Below are 20,965 nucleotides of genomic sequence, written 5' to 3'. Positions count from 1 at the left end.
GGGCCGCCCCCCGCGCCGCCGCCCCCCGCGCCCCGCCCCCCGCGCGCCGCCGCCCCCGGCGCCCCCCCCGCCCCCCCCCCCCCCCGGGCCGGCTGCCGGGCGGGGCCTGCTCCTCGCGCCCGCGGCCTGCGGACCTTCGTCACCTCACGCTGCACCTCGACGTCGCGCACCTGCGGGGGACCCAGCCACGCGCCGCTCAGCCGAAAGAGGGGCCTTTGTGGATCTACATAGGTAATACAGGGTCGTTAAAGAGGTTTCAAACCAACCATAGCAAGAATCAAGAAGAATAAGGCCACACGAAATCCCAGCACAGGTAACCACAGCTTATAATTTAGCGGCTCTCAGCGAAGTCTGTGTCACAGTACATTGTATTAGCGGAAGCAAGCCACACGCGCTTTTATGGCCTTCCAATAAAAAATTATCCTGCCTGCCAGTGCACGGAAGAGCAGCGTGTGTGTGTGTGTGTGTGTGTGTGTGTGTGCGCGCGCGTGTGTGTGTGTGTTCCAGTTGGTTGAATCAGTTGGCAAGGAGTTGGGTGGGTTTAATATGGCTGAAGGGAACTTAAATGTGCTCAAACCCAGCCCGTTGCACCTGCAGAGACTTGTCCCACAGCCACTCTGACATCTCCCTTTGAATGTCTAACAGGTATCTCAAACGTAACGTAGCCCAAATAAGACTTTTGATTTTTTTTTGAGATGTTATTTACTTATTTATGAGAGACACAGAGAGAAACAGTGACATGGGCAGAGGGAGAAGCAGGCTCCCTGCGGGGACCCCGATGCAGGACTCGACCTCGAGCCCCCGGGACCACAGCCTAAGCCGAAGGCAGACCTTCAACGACTGAGCAACCCAGGCTCCCTAAAATCAAATCCCATTTTGATTTAAATGTCATCCTCACTCTCCAGTTTTCCTCATCGCAGCAAACGTTCCCACTTTCTCCTTGCCTGTTCAGGACAAAAACCTAGGAATCATCCTTGAGTCTCTATCCTTTTGTCACCGTCTCCACCTCACAGTCACCATTATCTCTTGCCCAAGTTAGTCTCCATGCCACCTGTCTTCTCTCCTATAGTCTACACAGCAGCAGTATTTCAGTGGCTTCTTATGGCACTTAGGAAAAAGACCCAGGCCCCCCCCCCCCCAACAGAGGTCTTGTCTGCCGCACTGACTTCATCTCCCACCTTTCTTCCCTCATCCTACACACTAACCATGCTGTATTTCCTGAGGTTCCTCATACATGTTGAACACTTTCCTACTTAAGAGCCTCCACAACAACTGCTTCCTTTTTTTAGAATGCCTTTCTTCCGGAACTTCATACTGCCCATTTCTTCACTTGAAATAGGCCACTTATCTCCTCAGATGTGGCCTTCCTACTGATCATTCAATTTGAAATATCTCACCCCAGTTACTCTTTCTCACCACAGTCTTTATAACTTCTCTTATAACTGTCCTGTTTTCAAATGCCTAATACCTCTTGAAATTATCTTTTACAATTTTTTGATATATTAATTACCGCCTGCCTCTTCACCCTGGAATGCAAGTTATCTATCTTGTTCCCTCTCTGTGTTCCTACTGTTTAGAACAGTTCCTGGTTATAGTGGGATGTTCAATACTGATGATTGATTGAATAAAAGAACATATGTTCTCAGCCTGGATGGTCAATCTGAAGACACAAATATAAGAATATGTAACCTGTTGGGCAACTGGTGGCTCAATCAGTTAGGTGTCTGCCTTCAGCTCAGGTCATGATCCCAGGTCCTGGAGTTGAGCCCCACATCGGGCTCCCTGCTCTGTGAGGAGCCTGCTTCTCCCTCTCCCTCTGCCTGCCACTCCACCTGTTTGTGCTCTCTCTCTCTGTGTCAAATACATAAATAAAATCTTTAAAAAAAAATGTCAAAGCATGAGTGTGATAGAAGAAAAGCTACTGACAAGTTTTATCTATTTTAATATGAAATACACATGTAAATAGTAAAATATAAATGTACAGTTTTTAAAAAGTGAACACCTATGTAGTAAATACTACCTAGTTCAAGAAATAGAACATTGCCAAAAACCCTGAAGAATTCATGGGTCCTTTCCCAATATTAACCCCCCCTTTTCCAAGTGACCACTACGTTGATAATTATTAAAACCACTTTTGCTCTTTTTAATATAATTTTTATAATTCATTAATTTTTCATTTTTATAAAGTATTCCATTGAATGTATACACAAGAATATATCCATTCCACTGCTGATGGGCATTTGGGTTGTTTGCATCATTATAAAACAATGCAGTTGTGAGCATTCTTCTTGTGCATGTGAGTACTCATTTCTCTAGATGAGGGTTTCATGGAAATTTTGATATTTAGGGACAGAAAATTTTGTTGTAGGTGGTGGGGGAACAGGGCAAGGGGGAAGTATTTTATATTTTGTAGGGTGCTTAGCAGCATCCATTACTTTACCCACCAGCTGCTAGTTGGCATGGCTTCAGTTGTGAAAACCAAAAATGTCTCCGGGCATTTCTATATGTTACTGGAGAAGCAAAATTGCCCCAGTTGAGAATCACTGATCTGTGGTAAATAACAAGCAATAGAATTCCTGGTTTGTATCTTTAGATTTACCACATAGTGCCAAACTGTTTTCCAAAATGCTTGCAAGAGAAGTGACATGGAATTAATAGAATAGAGAGCTCCAAGAATGGGTCCCTTGCAAAACTGGTCTTCCCAGCAAGAATTCTGCTAGCATAAACAGACACAATCAACTTTTTTAGAACTCTGGAACCTAGTCAAATACCTGTGTCAACCAGTGAGTGCTTAATGAGGAAAGATGCAACTGAGTTTTGGTAGGAGACATTGTGTGGTTTTTGCTTACCTGCCTACCATCCTTTATTCCCCAAATCAACAGCAGCCTTGTGGACAATGGCCCATCCCTGGCACAATGTATTGGCACCAGGGAAAGCAATATGGGCCTTATTCTCAAAAACTGTAGTCATGCATTTGACTTGTCTAGTGGCTCCTTGAGGAACCATAGCAGAGACTGAACTTTATTTTGCCTGCCTCAGGTTAGAGTGGCTTTCTGAGTGGCACCTGATGGAAGCATTAAAGATATATGCTATCCATTGCTGCCTAGGGCAAGGAATTAAGGATGAGGCAAATAGCAGACAGGCCCAAAAGCAGGGTATGAGGAGGCTGAGGAGGAAGATTCTTAAAGGAACAAGAGCAGTGAAGGACTACCATGTACACTGAGGATCTGGAATGCAATGTGCATTCCCTGGGGGCAGACACATACTCAGAAAAGGCCTGAAAGGACCTTTCATCTCTGGCTGATCTTTGGGTGCCACTTAAGTAGGAAGTGAAGGTTAAGGTAGAGTTGTAGTCAGCTTGGCTTAGGATTGAAGGAGTACACTAGCCCAGAGCCAGTATGTAAAGACCAAGGGTTTGTTTGTTTCTTTTTTCATTTTGTTTCCAGGCATTTAAGGAAATATATTCTGTTCCCTAGCTGACTGTTGAGATAACAGAACAGAAGCTTCAGTGAGCATACAGGACAAGGATTACAATCTTTGCAAAAGTAGTTTGGAAATGGACAATTGCAACCTTCAACAATCAACACCAGAAAGCCCTACGGAGAGGGAGAGAATCTATAGAGATGGTGAGTATGTTTGTTGTTTAGAACTAGAGGAGGAATGTGCACGGTACAAAGATGATACCCAGGGCAGCCCTGGTGGCTCAGTGGTTTAGCGCTGCCTTCAGTCCAGGGCATTATCCTGGAGACCCAGGATCGAGTCCCACGTCAGGTTCCCTTTGTGGAGCCTGCTCTCCTCCCTCTGCCTGTGTCTTTGCCTCTGTGTGTGTGTGTGTGTGTGTGTGTGTCTCATGAATAAATAAATAAAATCTTAAAAAAAAAAAGATGATACCCAAAGGGTATGAGGTTTCATTTTGAAGTGATGAAAATGTTCTAAAAAAGTGGTGATAGTTGCACACATCTGTGATTATACTAAAAACCATTTACTTGTACAGTTTAAATTAGTGAAATGCATGGTATGTGAATGTATCTCAAAAAAAGATTTTTTAAGCTCTCTTGTTGGCTTGTACACATTCTTAACTCTAATATATTCTTGGTTAATTTATCTTTGTGTCAATATGAAATATCTCTTTTGGTCCTGAACTTTTCCCTTTGAATCCCCTTTACTTTTTGCTTGTACTTTATTGATGTATTCTATTGTGTAAACATAAAATATATTTAAGATGTACAACTTTAAGATTTGGTACATGTATACACTGTGAAGGAATCATCACACTCAAGTAAATTAACATATGCATCACCTCACATAGCTACCATTTTCTTTTCTGTGTGTGTGTATGTGTATGTTGAGAACACTTAAGATCTTCCCTCTTAGCAAATTTTAAGTATATATTACTGTTAACTATAATCACATTGTTGTTGTACATTAGATCTCCATAACTTATTCATCTTGAGAAACTGAAACCTTGTACCCCTTGACCAACATCTGTCTATTTCCCTCTACCCCAGCCCCTGCTAACCATCATTCTACTTTCTGCCTTTATATGTTTGAGTATTTATGTATTCCACATACAAGTGAGATCATACAGTATTTGTTTTTCTGCATCTGGTTTCTTTTTATTAGCACAGTGCCCTCCAGGTTAATCCACATTTTCATAAATGGCAAGATTTCCTTCTTTTTATTTATTTTTTATTTGTTAAGATCTACTTATTTATTTATGTAGAGGCAGAGACAGAGAGCATGAATGGGGGAAGGGGCAGAGGGAGACAATCCCAAGCAGACTACATACTGAGCCCAACACAAGACTCAATTTCATGACTCTGAGATGAAATCAAGAGTTGGATGCCTCAGCTGACTAAGCCACCCAGGTGCTCAAAGATTTCCTTCTTTTTAAAGACCAAATAATGCTCCATTGTGTGATGTATATAGATTTTCCTAGCCTAAAAGTATGAATGTATTTATATGTAAATGGGTTTTTGTGACTAGCTTCTTCAATTTGGTACATTTTCAAGATTCATCCAAGTTGTACCATGTATCAGTACTTCATTCCTTTTTATGGCCAAGTAACATTCCACTGAATGGATATACCACTTTGTGCTTATCCATTTCTCCATCAACAGACACTGTAATAGCATTGTATGACGAGAGATGGTAGCCACACTTGTGGCAAGAATAGCACAGACGTGTCCAATCTCTATATTGCACACCTGAAACTAATGTAACATTGTGTGTCAACTCTACATCCATTAAAAAAAAAAGGCTTGGGGCACCTGGGTGGCTCAGTCCATTAAGCATGGGACTCTTGATCTCAGCTCAGGTCTTCATCTCAGGGTTGTGAGTTCAAGCTTTGCATTGGGCTCCACACTGGGCATGGAGCCTACTTTAAAAAAAAAACAAAAAACAAAAGACTGAACTCTAATGTAAACTACAGACTTTAGCTAATAATGTATTGGGTCACCAGGCATAACAAATGTACCACAGTAACACAGGATGTTAATAATGGAAACTGAGGGGATAGCATGGAGTCGGGTGGGGGCAGACAGGATATATGCAAACTCTGTACTATCTGTTCAACTTTTTCTTTCTTTTTTTCTTTCTTTCTTTCTTTCTTTCTTTCTTTCTTTCTTCTTTCTTTCTTTTCTTTCTTTCTTTCTTTCTTTCTTTCTTACTTTCTTTCTTTCGAGAGGGAGAGGGGTGACGGGGGTAGAAGGAAAGGGAGAGAGGATCCCAAGCAGACTCCATGCCCAGCTTAGAGCCAGATATGGGGCTCGAACCCACAACCCTGAGATCATGGCCTGAGCTGAAATCGAGTCAGATGCTTAGCTGACTGAGCCGCCCAGGCGACCCTTAATTTTTCTGTAAATCTAAATCAGCTCTAAAAAATGCCTATTAATTTGAAAAAAAAACTATAAAAGCAGAAATTTATCACAGTGAGATAAATAGAGTTGAATAGAACCAGAATGTGGTTTTTGAGAAGATTAGTAAAACAGATAACTCCTGATAATACTGATCAAGTCAAAAAGGGAGAAGGTACATGTAAAAACATTAAGGACATTGTATGGGAAAAACAATACATAATACTAAGAATAATTTTGCACCAATAAATTTGAAACCTCAGATGAAAATAGTCATTTTTCTATAAAGTTGTAAATTTCAAAAATAAATAGTATGTCAAAAAAAAAAAGTAAAGGAACTATAGAAAACATAAAAAGACAACTAATCACATGAGAAATGGAAAGCTCTGGGAAACTTCCCAAATGTATCAAACAATGTTGCAAACAAGTTTTGTAAAAACTTTAGGGAACAGAAAAATGCTCTTACATGAAAGATTCCAGAGTGCAGAAAACATGAAAACTAATTTTGTGACTTTGGAATAATCTTGTCACAAAAATTAGACATGTATAGACAGCAAAACAATAACAACTAAACAGAAGGCAATCTCACACACATTGATGTGAAAATCCTCAATATTAATATTAGCACATCAATTCCAGCAAAGTAATAAATCACTAATGATAATCAAGCTTTCATCACAGAATGCAAAAATGATTTGGCTGGCTTTCTGCACATGCTCACTAGCCATTTGCAAAAGGCTTATGCTCACTGCCCTCAGGGGTGCACATAGAGAGATAGCCATGGGGTGATGGTGTGGAGGGGGGAGGTACATGGAGATGGGGGTAGGGGAAAGGGAGGATACCCACAGGCCAGTTGGGGGGATCCACAAGCAAGTCATCCCCAGCAATTTGTGGGGAGGCTTCCTAGTGGAGTCCACAAAGCAGCCAGGAGGATCTGTGTCTCTTTGATGCTGTGGAGTGCCCTGGCTGCTGTTCTGCTAGCCCTTCCTTGTTCCCCACCTCACCAAGTTGTGGAGCACACCTCTGCATTCCGGAAGGAGCAAGAAAGGAATGGATCTCTTTAGCAGCCTCCCATAAGCTGAGAAAGCCAAGTGCTCACTCACATGTTCTCACTCTGTGCCATGGGAGAAATCACCTGCTGAGCAGGTTTCTCTTGGCACTGAGCTGTGCCACCTTGGGGGAGGTGTGAATGATACAGGTAAAGTGAAGCTGTTCCTCTTACCTCTTCAATGCATTAACTTTTTTTTTTCTCCAGCAGTGCTGGACTCCTGGACATCCATAGAGGCACTCTCATCTGTGGCTGATAGCCAAATTTATGTTCTTTGGGGGAAGATAATAGAAACTCCTATTCCAACACAGTTCAGATGTCACTCTCCATCATCTCTTTCTGGGATTCCTATTACACACATAGTGGGACTTCTCAGTCTAGTCTCCATAGGAGTCTATAAATGATTTGTCTTTCTCCCATTCTATTTTCTACCTTTTATCTTATTGTGCTGTGTGCCAAGAGATATTCTCAGTTTGATGTTTAGTTCTCTAATTACTCTCTGGCCACGTCCAATCTTTTATTCAACCCATCTATTTGGATTTTTACAAATTCCAACAGATTTGTGTTTGCATTTTCATATTTTGAAAATATGTGTTGTATATTCAAAATCTTTTTTAGTTTTTTTCTCACAGCTGACTATTCATATTGCATAATGATTTAAGAAATGTTTTATTTTGGAATGATTTTTAGACTTATTGAAGGGTTGCAAAGATAGGACAGAGTTGTTATCTTTCCCTTTAATAATGCTGCCATCTTACATAACCATGGTGCAATTATCAAAACTAAGAAATTATTACCTCTACCATACTATTAACTGAATTGCAACTTTATTCAGATTTCACCAGTTTTCCATTAATGTCTTTTTTCTGTTCCAGCATCAAATCCAGGAACTGACATTGAATTTAGTTGTTCTGCATTGTCAGTGTCAGTTCCTCAGTCCTCTCTAGTCTTTCAGATTTTATTTCAGAGGGAAAGACTTGCGTGAGTGCAAGTACCTATGGGGAGTGGGGTGGGATGAGAGGGAGGCAGGGATAGCAGGGGAAGCAGACTCCCTGCTAAGTGCAGAGCCTTAGGTGGGGCTGGACCTCCTGACGTGGAGATCATGACCTGAGCCAAAACCAAGAGTTGGTCACCCAAACAACTAAGCCACTCAGGTGCCCCTTATGACCTTAATACCTTTTGAAGGGTACTGATCAGGTGTTTTTCAGAACATTCCTTGATTTGTGTTTGATACTTTCTTATGATTAGATTAAGGCCACAGATTTGGGGGAAGAATATAACAGAGGCTATTCCTCCTCAGTGCATGGCACAAGAGAGTACACATGTCTGGAAGTCTTATTTGGGGTGATATTAACATTGATCATTTGGTTAAGGTGGTGTTGGTAAGAAAGAGTTGTCCCTTCTCAGTTTATTTATTCAATTTAATTATTTGCTATTATTAGCCATTTGATGCCTTTAAGTAGACATTACCAAATTTTATGCAAATTTTTAAATTGTCCCTATTTTCAGAAAGAGACTTATCTAATTTATTTCACCATTACCAGAAGTTCTTTATCTATAACATACCTACCTATCTATATTTATGCCTCTGATATCTATTTTTGTCTCTATCTCTGAGACATAAACAGGAAATATTTAAGGGAATTTTCACTTCTAATAACCTTAACCAAACAATTAATGTTAACATCACCCCAAATAAATAGGCATAGGTATTATTAATATTGTCTAGAATGTATTTCAGTTTTTTACATGAATGATATCGTAATGTGCAATCAGGTTTGTTTTCTCAACAATTATGTCTTGGGCTCCTATATTAGAACATACAGTTCTTCCTCATTCTTTTTTGAATAATACCACCAAACTCAGAATGATGGGTAGGTAGGGTTAGGGTAAGGGTTTGCTTTTTTATATGGTTAGTAGCCCAAGGGTACTTTGGATTTTATATAACATTTTGATTTTCTTATTATGTGAATGAATTTGTTTTGAGTTGCATAATCAAACATTTGAAACATGAGTGTTATATTGGTTAAAAAGGCATTTTGGAGTAAGAACAGAAAACCTTTAGGTAAGAGAGTGTCACTTTGCCAGACAACTTCTTTGGCATTTGGGATTATTTTTAGCATAGTGTGTTAATTTTTTAAAAGTAATCTCTACACCCATTGTGGGGGTTGAATTTACAATCATGAGACCAAATCATTTTTTAAAGATTTTATTTATTCATGAGAGACACACAGAGAGAGGCAAATACATAGGTAGAAGGAGAAGCAGGCTCCCTGCAGGAGCCCGATGTGGGACTCAATGCCAGGACCCCGGGATCATGATCTGATCCCAATGCACACACTCAACCGCTGAGCCACCCAAGCGCCCCACCATACCTTCTCTCTACCAATTTTCCACTATTTTCAATTTATGAGGAGCCTCAAAAAACAGAATTGGCCTTATTAAGGAAGGAATGTCAAGGGGTCAAGGGAAATTTGGTAGTTGCTAGTAGAGTGTGGCCAGCATCCTGCCTCAGTTTCCCTCCCAATACCCCCCACCTCCATCTAGTGTCTTTGAATGTCTGTGGTATGAGGGGAGCTCCGGGGCTAAGCTGTGGCCCTCAAGGTGCTTCCGCAGCATGACAGTCTGAGCCAGCCTGGACGCCCCGGTTTCCTCTGTGGCTGGTCAGCATGGTGCCCCAACTGGTGACTCAGGCAGGAGGGACTTGGCCCCGCGCCCCCCCCCCCCCAAGGTGGTGGCTGTTGTGGATTGTCCCGCCCCCTGCAGCCTGAGGTGGGCACTGCAGTGACGAGGTGCTCAGTCCAGGGAGAGGTCCGCCAGGTTCTGGGCACAGTGCTGCAGGTAGTCGACGTCAGGCACAGGGAAGGGCACACGGGACCACTTCTTGGCCTGGACTCTCCCTTGGGGTGTCTCTAGAAGCATGCTGCAGACTTTGAGCGCCGGCAGCTTCACTGACTTGTAGATCATCTGCAGGCCCCAGGCCTCCCCACAGTTCCTGCAGTGAATAAAAGTGCAACACTCAGTGCATGTCCCAGCCCCATGCTCGGAAGCTTGGGAGTGGGAGTGGGGCAGAGAATGGGGAAGGAAAGAGCAGATAGGAGGTGATACTGAATGACTTCACATTTACCTGTGATGCCCTTTGCCCAAGCCAGAAGAAAGCAAAGGGGAAAGGGCTGCAGGGTACATGATTTATTTTCACTTGAACATGGAAGGGATGTCTCACACTCCCCCTTCCCCTTCTCAGGGGGAGTGTATCTTAATCAGCACCCCCTTCTCCATCCACCCTGCTGGGAGGAGTGACTCAGCTGACCCAGTCCTCTTACTGTCCTCCCTTGAAGAGGGTTTGGCAAAAGGGACAAAGGACGGAGCCACACCAGGCAGAGGTCTGAAGCCCTGGAATGGAGGGAATGAGGCGCACACACACTCTGCAGTCAAGAGCGTGCCAGAAAACCTCCTCAAGTGCTTTGGCGAGCAGACTAAAAACCAGCCCCGTCACGAATATCAGCTGGGTTTTACTCTGATTTGGAAAAATGTGCCGAAGACTCAGATGAAGTTCAGTGTCCAAAAAATGTGTCCCATCGAAGGAGAAGGGAACATTGCACGTTTTTTGTTCTCTCTGTTTGGCCAGAAGCAGAATGCTGTAAATTTGACCCTCATAGATAGCTGGGTAGATATAGCTATCTTTCAGCTGGAAGAGGGAAGCAGTAAAGAAAAAGCTGCTGTGTTCTGCTCCATGAACTCTGCTCTTGGGAAGAGCCCCTGGCTTGTTGGGAATGAACTCACTGTGGCAGATGTTGTGTTATGGTCTGTGCTCCAGCAGACGGGAGGCTGCAACGTGACAGTGCCAGCCAATGTGCAGAAGTGGATGAGGGCATGTGAGAACCTGGCCCCTTTCAACACTGCCCTCAAGCTCCTTAAGTGAAGTTTAATAACTGTAAAAGGTTGACTTCGAGAATGGTGCTGTTTCACGTGTATTGTGGGTAAAGGAACTTGTACTAAAATCGGTCTGTCTGGGCCAGTTGCCTAGAATCAATAAAGGCATCGAATAAATAAATAAATAAATAAATAAATAAATAAATAAATGTGAAGTGAAGTGAAGTGAAGTGACAGTTCAACCCAGTCCCTATCTGAGTTACCGACTTCCCAAGGACTTTGTAGATCTGTCTACTGGGGAGGATGCTCACAAACTCATAGATTTTCTTAAACTGAAAAGAAATCAGCAAGAGGATGACTGATTAGAGCGCAGAGTTAAGTCCGAGGTAAAGAGGAAACCACCTTGGCGTCAGGAGGCTGCTCTGAGCTCACAACTTCCTGTACCCCACTCGGGTTGGGGTGGGAGGCAGCATGAAATCAATAGCTTTTTATATCCATGTATATTAAGCTGGAAAAAAACAGAAGGACTTGTAAAAATAAATAATAAATAGACCTTAAATATAGGAAAAAAATTGGTGCATGCTCCAACAATTGAGCCAGCCAAGGCACCCCTAACACACTGTGTTTATAGTAACTTTTACTCTGTAGCATTTCAGAAGATCCTATTCCTCCATTTTTTCTCAGTAATTTGGTCAATATCACCAGCCAGTCAAGCCATATAATCTGTTCACTGAGAACAGAATCTTCCTCTGAATATGGAGGTATTCTTTCCATCCATTTTTCTCTTTGGCTTCTGTAGGCACACATTGTGCATTTTTGTGGGACCTGGAAGCTGAAGTTGAAAGTTTTTTTTTTTTTAATTTTTCAGATGAATGAAGTTCCTTAAAAACCAAGTCCAAATAGCTACAGAACAATTCTTTTATTTTTTCGTTTACTCATACACAGACTATTTGCAGGGCCCTATTAAAAGTCAGTAGACAAGAAAATATGCTGTCAATATAATGAAAAAACAGTGGGCTTTTAATTATTCTTCCAAGACTATTCCTACCCTTTTTAATAAATTAAGGCAAGGTTGGCCACCCTTTTATGATGGCATAGAAAGTAAACAGGATGTGACTAGCAATCCACAATGCAGATTATGCAAGTCTTCTCAGGGCAGGGATGTTTTTCTGCAGGGTTTAATCAGACATTAATTCAATGTCTGGTGGGGCTATATGCCTATATAGCATCTCCTATGGGCTCTGGCTACCATCTCTTGATCCCAATCCAGCTTCATCCCTAGACTTTGGCTATCAACTTTCTCCAACTCACAGGTCCCTTGAGACTGCTTCTTGACTTCTTGTTTCCCCATCACTTGTTTATTGAATAAGTGAATGAATGAGTGAATGGATGAACAAAGCTAAGCATATTGCTCACAGTCACAGTATTTCCAAGTGGCAGAACCCTTTTGTTTCTCTGCTATCCACTGTAGTAAACAAAAGAGAAATACAAAATTAATCTGCCTCCTTTTGCTGACTATCTGTCTGGGTCCAAGTCAATTCTAGCTAAGTGCCTGGAAAATTGTCTTGTGTATTTTCCTGTAGTGGTGCCTGGCGGGCTCGGTCAGTAGAGCATGTGACTCTTGATTTCAAAGTTGTGAGTTCAAGCCCCGCATTGGGCATGGAGCCTACTTTAAAAAAAAAAAAGTCTGGGATCCCTGGGTGGCGCAGCGGTTTGGCGCCTGCCTTTGGCCCAGGGCGCGATCCTGGAGACCCGGGATCGAATCCCACATCGGGCTCCCGGTGCATGGAGCCTGCTTCTCCCTCTGCCTGTGTCTCTGCCTCTCTCTCTCTCTGTGACTATCATGAATAAATAAATAAAATCTTTAAAAAAAAAAAATAAAAAAAAAATAAAAAAATAAAAAAAAAGTCTATACTGTTATTTATGGATGACTTAACCTAATTATTGCTGATTAACTCAGCAATGAGTGGTTTTATGTTCCAATACATATTAGAAAGAAAATATTTGCACAAAGCTTGATACATATCTTTAGACAGTAAACTGAAGCTCCAGAATGAATAAAAAATATTTAAAGTAGATGAGTTGGTATTTTGAACAAAGGTAATAGGTGGATTGTGATGAACGCACATGTTTATTTTTACCTCCCACTATTCCTTTGAACATTATTTAATGAAGATATTCATCCCTGTCCCTCAACTCCCAGTGGGTCCATGGCTTATTTTCCACTTTAATTCTGTGTACTTTAAGTCCCTTGGCTTCTCCTGGAAGTTGTCCATCTAGCTGGTCTTCTGTATTTTCCACTTTAAAGTAAAGTCCCACCACCACTTACATTTACAAATACAGGTTTGTTTTTTTAAGAAATTGGCACTAGACACTTAAAGAAATGCACAGCTTTGCTTGGCATTAAGTTTCCACCTATTTGGGTTCCCATGTCCCTGTGGATGTATCTGTTTTGGGAACTCTTACAGCTCTTTTCTCAGTCTTTGGATGTTCACAGAAACCTCTGTCTTCCTTTTGAAGTATCTTTGCCTTACCAGATAGCCTTGTATGATAGGACCAAAACAACCCTATGCAGACTCTTTCCATCAGGGCCCACATTTGGTCCCAAGCTTGACAACTTTTGGAAGTGTGGAGGTAGAGCCCCCAGCTTGGCCAACAAGAAGCATTCTTTTATTTTTATTTTTATTTTATTTTATTTTATTTTATTTTATTTTATTTTATTTTATTCATTTCATTTCATTTATGAGAGACACAGAGAGAGAGAGAGAGAGAGAGAGAGGCAGAGACCCAGGCAGAGGGAGAAGCAGGCTCCATGCAGGGAGCCCAACATGGGACTTGATCCTGGGTCTCCAGGATCACACCCCGGGCTGCAGGCGGCGCTAAACCACTGCACCACCGGGGCTGCCCAACAGGAAGCATTCTAAACACAAAGAACAACTATGTATAAGGAAAGAGGTATTGGACCCAAATAAAATAATGGAATTCTGCTTAGCAGGCACCTCTCCATTATTGGGGCTTATAGAGCAACAAATGGTGAGCAACAGAATAATTAACCTAACAATAGGTTTGATGACAGTCTATGAGGGGGATCTAGTTTTCTGATGGCCAGGCATCTTGGGCCCTTCTATCAATGCTATTTCTTGAAGGTAGTGTTAAAATATGTATGCCTTTGCTAAACTTCGGTAAAAAGCCAAAATCAACATATGGTCTAAGACTAGAGATATTTAACATGTCACACCATTAGGCCAGATTTTCCCTGTCTTGTCACCATGTTTCATGTATATGATGACCATTCTTCTGGAATTAAAGATTTGGGTGCATAGCTTGACAGTGACATTTATATTAATGGGTACAACAGGACTCTATTATCTAAAGGAGATCTAGGAATGAACAATTCCCAGATTAGTAGTCATCTTGTTTAATGGCTGAGAGTTGCACTGGAAATTGAGTAGGATGTACTCTGTTTTCCCAGAGCAAAAGGATGTAGTTCAGCAGTTCCTCTGTTATCTTAAAGGAAGTAAGGATCTTGACATTAGACACGGTAAAAGACTGGAGTGTACTTATCCTTCCTGTTGCCACAAGTTGTCCTTGCTCAATTCACCTACCTTTTATTGGGCACCTATTCTGTGCCACGTACTGAGCTGGAAGCTGCAGATGTAAAGGAAGACACAGCCTTTGCCCTTAAGTAGTTTACAGAGCAAGGCAATATGCTAAGGTACCATGCATGTAGAAATTATTATGGGTAGTCATTTTATGTGTAGAAAGATTTGTGATTTATCAAGTAATTCCAATTTCAAAAACCCTAAATGTGAGGTAGCATTATCACCTCCATTTTATAGGTAAAGAAACTGAGACCAGAGATGCAAATTTATGTCTCCATGATGGATATTAAGTTGCAAAAGTCAAATTTAAACTCAGTTCTGCTGACTCCAAAGTCGTCCCTCTCAGTAGCATCTGTATTTCAACAAGGATCAAAGTGTTCCATGAAAGCTGCAGGACTCAAACCAGGGACTTTTGGAGATATTTGGGAGACTGGATCACAGCCCCCCGCCCCCCACCAGGGGCCCATGACAAGCCAGCACAGCAGTAACTTGTGACATGTCCCCAGAAGTAAGCCTTATTCTAAGGGGTAGTACTGCAGCCCCAATCCTTGGCTGCCCCGAATGGCCTTCCTGTCAAGTCCAAAGCCTGCCTTCCTCTGGGGCCAAGGCTTCTGAATTGCTTTCTGCAGGTTCATTCCTACCTTTCATTAGATTAGGTGCAAACACTCTGAGTAAACAAAATAAAAATTCTCTAGCACCAGCAGCCCACTGCTAACAGCTACTCTGGATGATTTTCTTTTAGTTAATAATTCAATTGCAAAAAAAAAAAAAAAAAGAAAGAAAAAAAAAGAGGGGCTTGGCAGGGACTTGGCTTCAGCTACAAATCAACTTCAGACCCCAGAGGCACTTGAAAGAACTACTAGTGCCCACAATGGCTCTTCAGTGCAGCCTGTGTTTATTCAGGACCAGCCCACAACCTCCATAGCCCTAAAGGCAGCCTGCATGTAAATGCTACATTGTGCAGTGATTTTTTTATTATGTGGCTTCAGGCTGGTGGTAGATGATTTGTGAGCCTGCTTCAGATCCATCACACTTGAAATTTTACATTTGCTGGTATCTATTGCTTTTGAAGCTCATTCATTCATCCTTCCATTCTTCAAAGGTTAATTAAATGCCTACTGTGCTAGGCACTGTATTAGCTACCAGAGATAGGGAGACATAAAAGGCCATGGTCATTGCCCTAAAGAGAAGATGCTAAGAAGAGACCCATGTAATCCCCTGGCAAGTTCCTGATTATACTGAGAGCATTCCCGTAACACTTGCCGTGCTCTCTTCTTGGGATCCTTCGATGAGTTAACAACAGATTGCTGTTTATGATTAACATCACACACATAACATCATCAAACATAGATTGAGAAACTACTATGAACCTGAGAAACTACTATGAACCCGGTACTTCTCAAGGCAGCAGAGATAACAACACAGAAAAGGCATAGACTAGTCCTCAGACTGGAGAGAGAGATCTGCCAAATAATTGTTGCATTAAAGAGCCATAATTACTAAGAGACAACTGTTCAGGCTACAGTGGAAGCACAAAGGAGAGAGTCATCAATGGAAAGACTGGACTAAGTTACAAAGTGGACTTCACAAAGGCGGTGTTGCTGGTAATGAATCAAGAAAGATGAGCAGGTGTTCATCCAGGTGGACCATGGGAAACGGAGTGTCCCCAATACCATGGAAAGTACCTCACTCATTCTTTTACCAGACGTTTATTGAGCACCTTTATGTGGCAGGCATGGAATTGGGGCCGTACTAGACACTGGTGATAAAGAGGATGGTAAGACCCCCTGGAAACTTATTCTCCAGAGAAAGGGATAGACCCATCAATACATAATTACAGCACAGTGACCTAAGCTGTTACAGTTACAAGGTGTTCATGAGGTTACTTATGGTTTCCTTCTCACATCTGGACAACATTAGACTGTTGTCATTAGACTGTCTACATTAGAGTCTGACTTTCTAGAACATAATCCTAATTTAATAAGAAGAAATGCTTACAGGGTTTATAAAAGGTAAGAGTAGAGATTTGAGAATCAAATATACAGTTTTGACAAGCTAGCTGTATGACCTTGGGTAATTTGCATAACCTACATAGAAAAAAGCGAATATGTTCTCATTTGCAACCTGACTATGGAGTTCTTATAAGGATTAGAGATAACACATGCATTACAATGCTTGGTTATCATAGGTGATCAATAAAAGGCAATTACTTCTTAGTGCACGTATAACATTGAGAAATGAATTTCCAGTACCAAAGTGATACACTAAGTTTATTTAGGACAATCATTACTCATTACTTCACTGTTAAGAAAACTATGATCAATATTTGGCCTTCTGACTCTATCTGCCCAGGAGAAACCTGGACATAACAAGATATAAATGACGCCGGTAAGCTAATTAAATTTTAAAATCTTTAGTGGTTATTCCAAGAGATCCTGTTGAATGATGTAGGCCATTAGAGTACTTGGTCAGATTTTTAAACAGAAAAACAACTTCCCCTACAACCATTAGATAACAAGTTGGACAGTATAGACAGTATAGACTAGTCTATGGATTATCTAGGGATTTGAGCATAGCCAGGCATTTTTTTTTAATGCATGAATCTGAAATGAACCAAAGCAAAATATTTTGAATAGAAACAATGAGACTCTCAGGGAGGGCCTAAGCTCACTCCATTTCTTAAATACAAATTTAATGACCACAGAATGTTTATGAGTAGTGTGTGTGTATGTAATGGTAGGAAACTAGGGGAGGAGGGAATCTGAAAAGGGGATGGGTTTGGGGGTAGGAGAGAGTTGAGGAGACGGGGGGGGGGGGGGGGGCGGAGAAAGAAGAACAAAACAAGGTGACCACAGAAGATGGCAGAGTGACCAATAGGACCACCTCACCGTCTCCCAAACTCCTTCTCCCCCTCCCCACCTATCGTCAAGGCATCTCCGGATTACTTGGTGGTGCTTTTTGGGATCACTGCTGGGGCGACCGGGGCCAAGCTGGGCTTGGATGAGAAAGAGCTGATCCTGCTCTTATGGAAAGTCGTGGATCTGGCCAAAAAGTAGGTGGGACAGTTGCACAAAGTACTAGTCAGACCGGATCAGTTGGAGCTGATGGAGGACTATAAAGATGAGACCAAGATCAATGCAGAAAGTCTGTCCTCCTCCCCGCAGCTGGACCAAGCCCTCTGACAGTTTAACCAGTCAGTAAGCAACAAACTGAATATTGGGGTTGGAACCTCCTTCTGTCTCTGTACTGATGGACAGCTTCATGTCCGGCAAATCCTGCATCCTGAGGCTTCCAAGAAGAATGTATTATTGCCTGAATGCTTCTATTCCTTTTTTGACCTTCAAAAAGAATTCAAGAAGTGTTGCCCTGGCTCACCTGACATTGATAAACTGGATGTTGCAGCAATGACAGAGTGTTTAAACTTTGAGAAGAATAGTTTGGTCTCCCGGTATGGAGCCTTTCAGGTTGAAGATTTGGGGAATATAATTTTAGCAATGATTTCAGAGCCTTATAATCACATGTTTTCAGATCCAGAGAGAGTAAATTACAAAGTATAAAGTGGCACTTGCAGCAAGATGGAATTTATTGATAACAACACCATAGTCTGGGCGCGAGGTCTACCGTAGCAGTCTTCAGATCAAGATATTGCAAGATTCTTCAAAGGACTCAATATTGCCAAGGGAGGTGCAGCACTTTGAATGCCCAGGGTCAAAGGAACGGAGAAGCTCTGGTGAGGTTTGTAAGTGAGGAACACAGGGACCTAGCATTACAGAGGCACAAATATCACATGGGGACCCGGTACATTGAAGTTTACAAAGCAACAGGTGAAGATTTTCTTTAAATTGCTGGTGGTAGGAATATTACTCAGCCATTAGAAACAACAAATACCCACCATTTGCTTTGACGTGGATGGAACTGGAGGGTATTATGTTGAGTGAAATGAGTCAATCAGAGAAGGACAAACATTATATGGTCTCATTCATTTGGGGAATATAAAAAATAGTGAAAGGGAATAAAGGGGAAAGGAGAAAAAAATGAGTGGGAAATATCAGGGAGGGTTACAGAAAATGAGAGACTCCTAACTCTGGGAAACGAACTAGGGGTGATGGAAGGGGAGGTGGGCGGGGGGTGGAGGTGACTGGGTGATGGGCACTGAGGGGGGCACTTGCTGGGATGAGCACTGGGTGTTATTCTATATGTTGGCAAATTGAACACCAATAAAAAATAAATTTATATAAATAAATAAATAATAAACATGGATAACATGGAAAAAAAATTGCTGGTGGTAGTGGATCCCTGGGTGGATCAGCAGTTTGGTGCCTGCCTTTGGCCCAGGGCATGCTCCTGGAGTCCTGGGGTCGAGTCCCACGTCAAGCTTCCTGCATGGAGCCTGCTTCTCCCTCTGCCTGTGTCTCTGCCTCTCTCTCTCTGGGTCTCTCATGAATAAATAAATAAAATCTTTAAAAAAAAATTGCTGGTGGTACATCTAATGAGGTAGCCCAGTTTCTCTCCAAGGAAAATCAAGTCATTGTTTGCATGCGGGGCTCCTGTTTACGGCCACGGCAGATGACGTGGTGGCCTTCTTCGGACAGCACTGCCCCATCACTGGGGGGAAGGAAGACATCCTCTTTGTTACCTATCCAGATGGTAGGCCAACAGGGGGTGCCTTTGTCCTCTTTGCCTGTGAAGAATATACACAGAATGCATTGAGGAAGCATAAGACTTGTTGGGTAAAAGATACATTGAACTCTTCAGGAGCACAGCAGCTAAAGTCCAGCAAGTGCTGAACCGATTCTCTTTGGCCCCTCTTATTCCACTTCCAACCCCCCCCCCACCGTTATTCCAATATTACCTAAGCAATTCGTGCCCCCTACGAATGTTAAGAGACTGTATATGCCTTTGTGGCCTTCCCTATGTGGCCACCATTGAGGACATCCTGGACGTCCTGGGGAGTTTTCTACGGGTATTTGAACGCATGGGGTGCACGTGGTATTGAATCACCAGGGCCGCCCATCAGGAGATGCCTTTATCCAGATGAAGTTTGCGGACAGAGCATTTATGGCTGCACAGAAGTGTCATTAAAAAAACCATGAAGGACAGATATGTTGAAGTCTTTCAGTGTTCAGCTGAGATGAACTTTGTATTAAAGGGGGGCACTTTAAATCGAAATGGCTATCCCCACCGCCATGTAAGTTACCATGCCTGTTTCCTCCCTCCTCCACATTTCCAGCTCCTGCAGCAGTCATTCCTATGGAAGCTGCCATTTATCAGCCCTCCGTGCTTTTGAATCTTTGGGCGCTACAGCCCTCCACCGTGTACTCCCCAGCGGGCACCCAGCTATTCATGAACTACACTGCGTGCTATCCCAGCTCCCCAGGTTTGCCCACTAGTCTTGGCTACTTCCCTACAGCTGCTAATCTTAGCGGTGTCCCTCCACAGCCTGGCACAGTGGTCAGAATGCAGGGCCTGGCCTACAATCCTGGAGTTAAGGAAATTCTTAACTTCTTCAAGGTTACCAGTATGCAGCCAGTGATGGACTTGTACACACAAATGACCAGGCCAGGACTCTACGCAAAGAATGGGTTTGTATTTAAGGGCCCCAGCAGTTAGACCATCCTCAGAAAAGAAGTGTTTGAAAGATGTGTGGTGATCCTGAAACTGTCAGATATGACAACTTCTAGCAACGTCAGGGGAAGTTTGTCTACACTCAGACTGCAGTATTTTCAGCAAACATGATTGGACAGTGGGCTTTTGCCCTATCTTTGGGTAGAGTAAAAAATTTGAGCCAGTAAAGCCAAATCCTTGTAGCAAGCAGCATGCCTGGCTCCTTGCTGGTTGCAGACAGGCATTTAAAATGTGAATTTGAAATCAGGTGGATGCCATTACTTCCAGCTAACATGGCATCATGCATGTTTCCTAAGTTTTAAGTCTTGGACAAAAAATATTAGTGTCTACCATCTCCATTAGGAACTCTGTCGTGGAATCTTCCTTTGTGTGTTTCCATTGTTCGTTCTCCATCTCTCGGTCTTCTGCACAAGTGTGCCCTCTTACTAAGTCTTGAATTCAAGAGGGCAGCCCCGGTGGCCCAGTAGTTTAGCGCCACCTTTGGCCCGGGTGTGATCCTGGAGACCTGGGATGGAGTCCCACGTCAGGCTCCCTGCATGGAGCCTGCTTGTCCCTGTGCCTGTGTCTCTGCCTCTCTCTCTCTCTGTGTCTGTCATGAATAAATAAATAAAATCTTTAAAATAAAATAAGTCATTCAAGAATAAGGTCTTGGTATCTTTAAGTCAAAAACTTAAGAAATAAAATGAATATTTTCCCACTGCCTTGGCCCTCATGATGTTTTGCAGTTAAGCCAATGAAACTTGACTTTTAACACACTTTGGGATAAATCAGAAGATCTTGCACACCCACCACCAAACATTCATAGCTTAAAAGTTGCATCTTTTTCTTCAGCATGTACCAGTTTGTAAATAAGAATGAACTAGGGGCCAAAATGCGAAAACAAAAATGAGGCAGCTATGTGTAGTTGGTCATTTCTAGTTTATTTTTTTTTAATATTTTTATTTAGTTATTCATGAGAGACA

General features: G+C 42.3%; 1 protein-coding gene and 1 pseudogene across 4 annotated transcripts; both read left to right on the top strand.

Annotated features, from left to right (window-relative positions):
- The first annotated feature begins 80 nt into the window (after positions 1-80).
- LOC144294184 (aminoacyl tRNA synthase complex-interacting multifunctional protein 2-like) lies at positions 81-11,018 on the top strand. 4 transcript variants are annotated; one of them, XM_077865931.1, is made up of 5 exons: positions 81-313; positions 2,188-2,296; positions 3,477-3,626; positions 4,724-4,868; positions 7,114-11,018. In XM_077865931.1, exon 5 carries the CDS (start codon positions 10,088-10,090, stop codon positions 10,823-10,825), a length of 738 nt encoding a protein of 245 aa, XP_077722057.1. In that variant the 5' UTR covers positions 81-313; positions 2,188-2,296; positions 3,477-3,626; positions 4,724-4,868; positions 7,114-10,087; the 3' UTR covers positions 10,826-11,018. The 4 variants fall into 4 exon arrangements, with proteins under 4 accessions (XP_077722057.1, XP_077722058.1, XP_077722060.1 ...); XM_077865932.1 differs by having other exon boundaries at positions 7,111-11,018; XM_077865934.1 differs by lacking the exon at positions 4,724-4,868 and having other exon boundaries at positions 10,242-11,018.
- Positions 11,019-15,742: 4,724 nt separating this feature from the next.
- Positions 15,743-20,916, top strand: LOC144294267 (epithelial splicing regulatory protein 1 pseudogene; annotated as a pseudogene).
- The last annotated feature ends 49 nt before the right edge of the window (positions 20,917-20,965 follow it).

This window comes from Canis aureus, chromosome 22 (genome assembly GCF_053574225.1).
Source record: "Canis aureus isolate CA01 chromosome 22, VMU_Caureus_v.1.0, whole genome shotgun sequence".
NCBI lineage: Eukaryota > Metazoa > Chordata > Mammalia > Carnivora > Canidae > Canis > Canis aureus.
The sequence above is the reverse complement of the archived record's forward strand: the minus strand, read 5'-3'. Positions and strand labels throughout refer to the sequence as shown.

Coding starts and splice junctions, on each gene's coding strand:
- LOC144294184 (XM_077865931.1), top strand. CDS start 10,088: ATGATTTATTTTCACTTGAACATGGAAGGGATGTCTCACACTCCCCCT.